General features: G+C 52.3%; 2 protein-coding genes across 2 annotated transcripts in view; both read left to right on the plus strand.

Moving 5' to 3' along the window:
- The window catches only part of AJM1 (apical junction component 1 homolog), a 41,707-nt gene extending 40,008 nt beyond the window's left edge, over positions 1–1,699 (plus strand). Inside the window, exon 3 of the transcript XR_012155211.1 lies at positions 1,304–1,699. The gene's annotated coding sequence lies outside the window, so the exon portion shown is untranslated. The remainder of the gene's footprint in view (positions 1–1,303) is intronic.
- A 940-nt stretch (positions 1,700–2,639) lies between these two features.
- Positions 2,640–5,563, plus strand: PHPT1 (phosphohistidine phosphatase 1). Its single transcript, XM_073313805.1, has 3 exons — positions 2,640–2,832; positions 3,484–3,608; positions 5,048–5,563. The coding sequence occupies exons 1-3, from the start codon at positions 2,685–2,687 to the stop codon at positions 5,138–5,140; spliced, it is 366 nt and encodes a 121-aa protein (XP_073169906.1). The 5' UTR covers positions 2,640–2,684; the 3' UTR covers positions 5,141–5,563.
- The last annotated feature ends 437 nt before the right edge of the window (positions 5,564–6,000 follow it).

Genomic DNA, 6,000 nt, shown 5'->3' on the forward strand with positions numbered 1-6,000 from the left:
GGATGACTATGAGCTGCCAATGTGATATGGCCGTGAACAAAGCTAATGCAGTCTTGGGATGCATCAGGCGAGGTATTTCCAGTAGGGATAAGGAGGTTTTAGTACCGTTATACAAGGCACTGGTGAGACCTCACCTGGAATACTGTGTGCAGTTCTGGTCTCCCATGTTTAAGAAGGATGAATTCAAACTGGAACAGGTACAGAGAAGGGCTACTAGGATGATCTGAGGAATGGAAAACTTGTCTTATGAAAGGAGACTCAAGGAGCTTGGCTTGTTTAGCCTAACTAAAAGAAGGTTGAGGGGAGATATGATTGCTCTCTATAAATATATCAGAGGGATAAATATCGGAGAGGGAGAGGAATTATTTAAGCTCAGTATCAATGTGGACACAAGAACAAATGGATATAAACTAGCCACCAGGAAGTTTAGACTTGAAATTAGACGAAGGTTTCTAACCATCAGAGGAGTGAAGTTTTGGAATAGCCTTCCAAGGGAAGCAGTGGGGGCAAAAGATCTATCTGTCTTTAAGATTAAACTCAATAAGTTTATGGAGGAGATGGTATGATGGGTTAACATGGTTTTGGTAATTAAATATTCATGGTAAATAGGCCCAATGGCCTGTGATGGGATATTAGATGGGGTGGGATCTGAGTTACCCAGGAAAGAATTTTCTGTAGTATGTGGCTAGTGAATCTTGCCCATATGCTCAGGGTTTAGCTGATTGCCATGTTTGGGGTCGGGAAGGAATTTTCCTCCAGGGCAGATTGGAAGAGGCCCTGGAGGTTTTTCGCCTTCCTCTGTAGCATGGGGCACGTGTCACTTGCTGGAGGATTCTCTGCTCCTTGAAGTCTTTAAACCACGATTTGAGGACTTCTATAGCTCAGACATAGGTAAGAGGTTTTTCGCAGGAGTGGGTGGGTGAAATTCTGTGGCCTGCGTTGTGCGGGAGGTCAGACTAGATGATCATAATGGTCCCTTCTGACCTTAGTATCTATGAATCTATGAATCTAATCACATCATAATTCCTTGACTGTGCCAGGACTTCCAGTTCTCCCTGCTTGTTTCCCAGGCTTCTTGCATTTGTGTATAGGCACTTGAAATGACTTGCTGTTTGTCCTGCTTTCTTAGTATGAAGCAGGAGCCTTCCCCTCTCGAGCTCTCCTGCTCGTGCTTCCTCCTGGTATCCCACATCCCCACCTACCTCAGGGCTTTGGTCTCCTTCCCCCGGTGAACCTAGTTTAAAGCCCTCCTCACTAGGTTAGCCAGTCTGCTTGCGAAGATGCTCTTCCCTCTCTTCGTTAGGTGGAGCCTGTCTCTGTCTAGCACTCCTCCTTCTTGGAACACCATCCCATGGTCAAAGAATCCAAAGCCTTCTCTCCGACACCACCTGCGTAGCCATTCGTTGACTTCCACGATTCGACGGTCTCTACCCAGGCCTTTTCCTTCCACGGGGAGGACGAACGAGAACACCACTTGCGCCTCCAACTCCTTTGTCCTCGATAAGAGCTATACCCAGCTAATCCGGGAGCCTGACGCACCCACCCGCTGCTCCCTCATTCTCATCCTGTGATTGCTGTTAATTCTTTGAACGACAGCAGCGGGCCCCAGCCAGAAGCAGGCTGCGTTACACCGGATGCATTTGCTTTATGGGTCCAAGTTATCAATGCAAAAACATAAAGAAGCATGACACTGGCATGAGGGGGCCCAAGGAGAGGGGTGTCGGGGGGTCGCAAGAGATGTGCGTCGGGGGACATGGGGTGTTGGGGGGGCGTGATGAGAGGGGTGTCAGGGGGGCGCGGGGTGTCAGGGGGGCATGAGAAGAGGGGTGTCAGGGTGGGACCGGGGTGCCAGGGGGGCATGGGGTGTCACGTGGGGTGTCGGGGGGCATGGGGAGAGGGGTGTCAGGGGGGAGCAGGGAGCGGGGTATGAGGGGGGGCACGGGAAGCAGGGAGCGAGGAGAAGGGTGACAGGGGGGCACAGGGTGTTAGGCAGGGTGCAGGGAGCTGGGAGAGGGGCGTTGGGGGGGCACGGGGAGAGGGGTGCCAGGGGGGGCATGGGGTGCCAGGGGGGCACAGGGAGCATGGAGCAGGGAGAGGGGTGTCAGAGGGCGTGCGGGTGCCAGGCGGGGTGTCGGGGGGGCACGGGAAGAGGGGTGCCGGGGGGGCGTGAGAGAGGTGTGTCGGGGGACACGGGGTGTCGGGGGGCGCGAGAAGAGGGGTGTCAGGGGGGGCATGGGGTGCCGGGGGGGCATGGGCTGTCAGGCGGAGTGGGGGGGCTGTCAGGGGGCGCGGGAAGAGGGGTGTCGGGGGGGTGTCGGGGTGCCGGGGGGGCCTCAGGGCATCGCGCTGTCTGTGGGTGTTTGTACAACGCCTGCAGCCCCGCCCCCCCCCGCGCCCAGCAGGCCCCGCTCACTCCCCGCCCCCTCCCGGGCCGGGCCGGGCCAGCCCCGCCCCTTCCAATCGGCCCAGCCACCGGCATTTTCTGCCGGCGAAATCACACCCCTCCGCTCTCACCTTTAAGGATTAGACTTTGTTCGCGTCCCCTTTAAGAGCGCTTTGCTCTAATTGGGCGAGAGCTTCACGGCTCTGCAACGCGATTGGCCGCGGCGCTGTGCAGTCCCCGCCCCGTTTTGCCATTGGGCGGAAGCAGTGCTACGCCGCTGGCTCGGTGCCGGGCCGGCAAGATGGCGGCGGAGGGGTTGAGCCGCATCCCGAGCGTCGACATCGACCCCGACGGCGTCTTCAAATACGTGCTGATCCGCGTGCGGCCGGCGGGGGGCCAGGGGCCCGCCAGGGATCTCGTGCGGGGCCACGCCTGGGCCGAGTACCACGGTGAGGGGCGGGGCGGGGCCGGCTGGGGGCTGGGTTACGCCTGGGCCGCGTACCGGGCTGTTCCCCGGGGGTAGCTGCCCCGCCCCCAGCGCTGGGGCCCCTGCGGGGGCAGGTGCGGGTCGGGGCTGGCTCCGCGCAGCGCGGTTACCAGGACTCCTGGGTTCCGCCATCACCGTGCAGCTGAATACAAATAGATGCAAATGGTGCTGTTGATAACGGAGCAGAAAGCCCATCGTGAGTGGGGTGGGCTGGGATTCTTTCATAGACTCATAGATACTAAGGTCAGAAGGGACCATTATGATCATCTAGTCAGGCAGGCCACAGAATCTCACCCACCCACTCCTGCTGTTGTAAATCCTAGGAACAATCTGTTCAGATCTGGATCCATAGGAACTGGGTCTGGAGATGAGAACTGTGAAATGGGGCCCATAGTGGTGAGCCATCAGATTGTGGTTCCTACCAATCCTGTATCCCTTTAACTGTGGGTAAGGTTGGAGCATGTCTTTACCCTGCAATTGTATGTGTGGGGTAGGTAGCACATGTATGAATTAAATGTTCCATATATCATACATGAACCAAGAATATCCCCAGGGAAGGAACTTTAATAGACTTTTGTTTACATTCATTCTACATTCTTGTCTCCCACCCTAGCTGATATTTATGACAAGACTGCAGCAGAAATCGAGAAGCAAGGCTACGACTGCGAGTGCTTGGGCGGGGGCAGGATCTCCCATCAGAGCAAGGAAAAGAAGATCCACGTTTATGGATATTCTGTGGTAAACAAGGAGCCATGGGAGGGTGCTCTTGGTTTGATTGAGAAACTTGTAACCAGTCTTGAGGGGAGTGGGTGGAGAGGATTCTTTTCACCTATGCTGGTATCTTTGCTGTCTGAGCAACAGCACCAGCCTGGAACCCCCCACTCACAGTCTGTTCAGTTTTGACATGGAAGCTGGCATCTTACCACTGTCTAATGTGTATAAGGTAGCAAAGCTTTAAAGGAAAGGTATTGACTTATTAGTTAGGCTGGTAACCAATAGCCCTTCCTGAAGAGTGGGCCTGTAAGACCAAAAAACATCCAAAGTGTAGGGTTGCATCCCTGACGATCATGGACAACAGCTATTGTTGGATCGATCCTCCATGAACTTATCTCCTTTTGGGAACCCACTTATTCTTTTGGCCTTCACTACACACAGCCCATGGCAAGGAGTTCCACAGGTTGACTGTGCCTTGTGTGAAGAAGTGCTTCCTTATGTTTTTTTTTTAAAAAACCTGCTGCCTGTTAACCTCTTGTCTAAACACAGTTTTGTACAAGTATAACTGTCAGGTAGGGGTGTAACTTTTCTACTGATCTAGTTATGCTTGTACATCCTTTATTGCTTTAACTACATTAGTATAGTTAAAGCAGTACAATCCCCTGATATGAATGCAGAAATGTCTGTATAAAGGTGCCTTATATTTGTATAGCTTATTCACTTTCCCTATGGGAATAGCTATCCCAGTACAAGTACATCTATGCTGGTGTGACCATGTTCCTCCGGGGGGATTGTGCTCCTTTAACTGTACCCACCTAATTAAGGCTTGTGCTTGTGGCTGCTTCCATTTTGAGAGCAAAAGCCAAATGGGCAAAGAAGGAAGCCGAATTGGAATAAATTCATGCACTGCTGCTTGTCACTCTGGGCACAGAGCAGCAGGTGTTGCCAAGGGGCAGCTCAAAGGGCTAACAGTGACCACATGGCGCTGTTTGCTCTTGGAGCAGAGAGAACTGTATGCATTCCACCCAGCTCTGGAAAATAGTTTAATCTCTCTCCTTCGACTTATTCTTCACTGTCTCCCTTCACTGCCTCTGCCAGAAACACTCTAGATCCCCAGACCTGCCCCAGGTAAAGCCAGTAAGAGAGAGGTACCTTGTGTGGCCCAAGGATGCCGTCACTCTCCAGAATCTTCCCAATCCTAATCTCCTCTAGGAGCAGGGACAGGGTTAGGACAGGACTGCCCTGATGCTCCACTTCTGGGCACCAGGTGCCAAGCTGCAGTGCGTTCAGTGTGGATTGTTGCCAGGTGTAGATGGCGGTCATTTGGGAGTTTTAGGCAAGGCACTGGGGGCCTCTTCCATCCCCAGATTATCCTCTCGGATTTTCTTATTGCTCAGGGCTCTGTCCCCAGGACTCTTCCTGAGCCCTTCACAGTTCACAGTGCTGCCTTTTTCCTCTTCCAGGGCTTTGGTCAAGCAAAACATTCTGTGTCCACAAAGATACTGAAAGAGAAGTATCCAGACTACGTGGTCACCTGGGCTAACGAAGGCTACTGACCTGGCTTACTCCGACAGCAGCAGACATCACTCCCTTTTCCTGGGACTGAGAAGCTCAGGTCATTGGCTGGGCTTGTGGGAGCAGAGACCCTGCACTGGCCACTGCTCTGGATTTGCCTGGGCTCCATTGTGTTTCCTTGTGTCTGGAGCTTCATGGAAGATACAAGTTCATTCTGCTGGGAAGCTTCTGGCAGGAGGGGGATGAGTCTAGAGCAAGAGGAATTCACCAGCCTCCATGCCCTTTGCATCCATTAATTGTCTCAGCGCTGTAGTCTTGAGCTGCATCTGATGAAGGGGCAGCAAAGCCTGTGGTGGAAATCCTGGCCCCAGTAAAACCAGGGGGGTTACCATTGATCTCAGTGGAGCCAGGACTTCTCCCTGAATGTTTATGGTGAAAATTAAACAGTATCTTTAAATTTACAATAGTCTAAATAGTTTAATTTACAATAGTCTAAAGCATCTTCAGTAGGCATTCCATTGAATACATTTCGGCTTTACCAGTTAATTTTGCAATCAGGGTAGGAACTCTCTTTCAGCAGGGATTTCATGTATTACCCACAGCCTGTTGAAGGTAGTCAGATATCCAACAATATCATCATCCTCACTTTATGCAGAATATAAGTGTTCCCACTTGTGGATTTTTGGACTGATGGAGTCGTTGGGGTCAGGGGTTCTGGTTCTGCTTCTCTAACAGGTCCAGTTGGTGTTTTCGCTGTCTCTCTCTCTCTTTTTCTTTTATCTCCAGTTCTTTCAGTTGCAATAATCTCTGGTGCTCCCTCCCCTTTTCTGCAGACTGCAGCCTAAAAAGCTCCAACTTCGCAATCGCTTCACTGCTTTTACTCATTTTCCTGTTTTTCTGT

Source organism: Lepidochelys kempii, chromosome 16 (genome assembly GCF_965140265.1).
Source record: "Lepidochelys kempii isolate rLepKem1 chromosome 16, rLepKem1.hap2, whole genome shotgun sequence".
Taxonomy (NCBI): domain Eukaryota; kingdom Metazoa; phylum Chordata; order Testudines; family Cheloniidae; genus Lepidochelys; species Lepidochelys kempii.

What these genes read in the sequence shown, in the direction of transcription:
- PHPT1 (XM_073313805.1), top strand. Translation starts at nt 2,685, where the DNA reads ATGGCGGCGGAGGGGTTGAGCCGCATCCCGAGCGTCGACATCGACCCC. An exon ending in CGCCTGGGCCGAGTACCACG is followed by an intron (nt 2,833 to 3,483) that starts GTGAGGGGCGGG and finishes CTCCCACCCTAG; the next exon opens with CTGATATTTATGACAAGACT. An exon ending in ACGTTTATGGATATTCTGTG is followed by an intron (nt 3,609 to 5,047) that starts GTAAACAAGGAG and finishes TTCCTCTTCCAG; the next exon opens with GGCTTTGGTCAAGCAAAACA.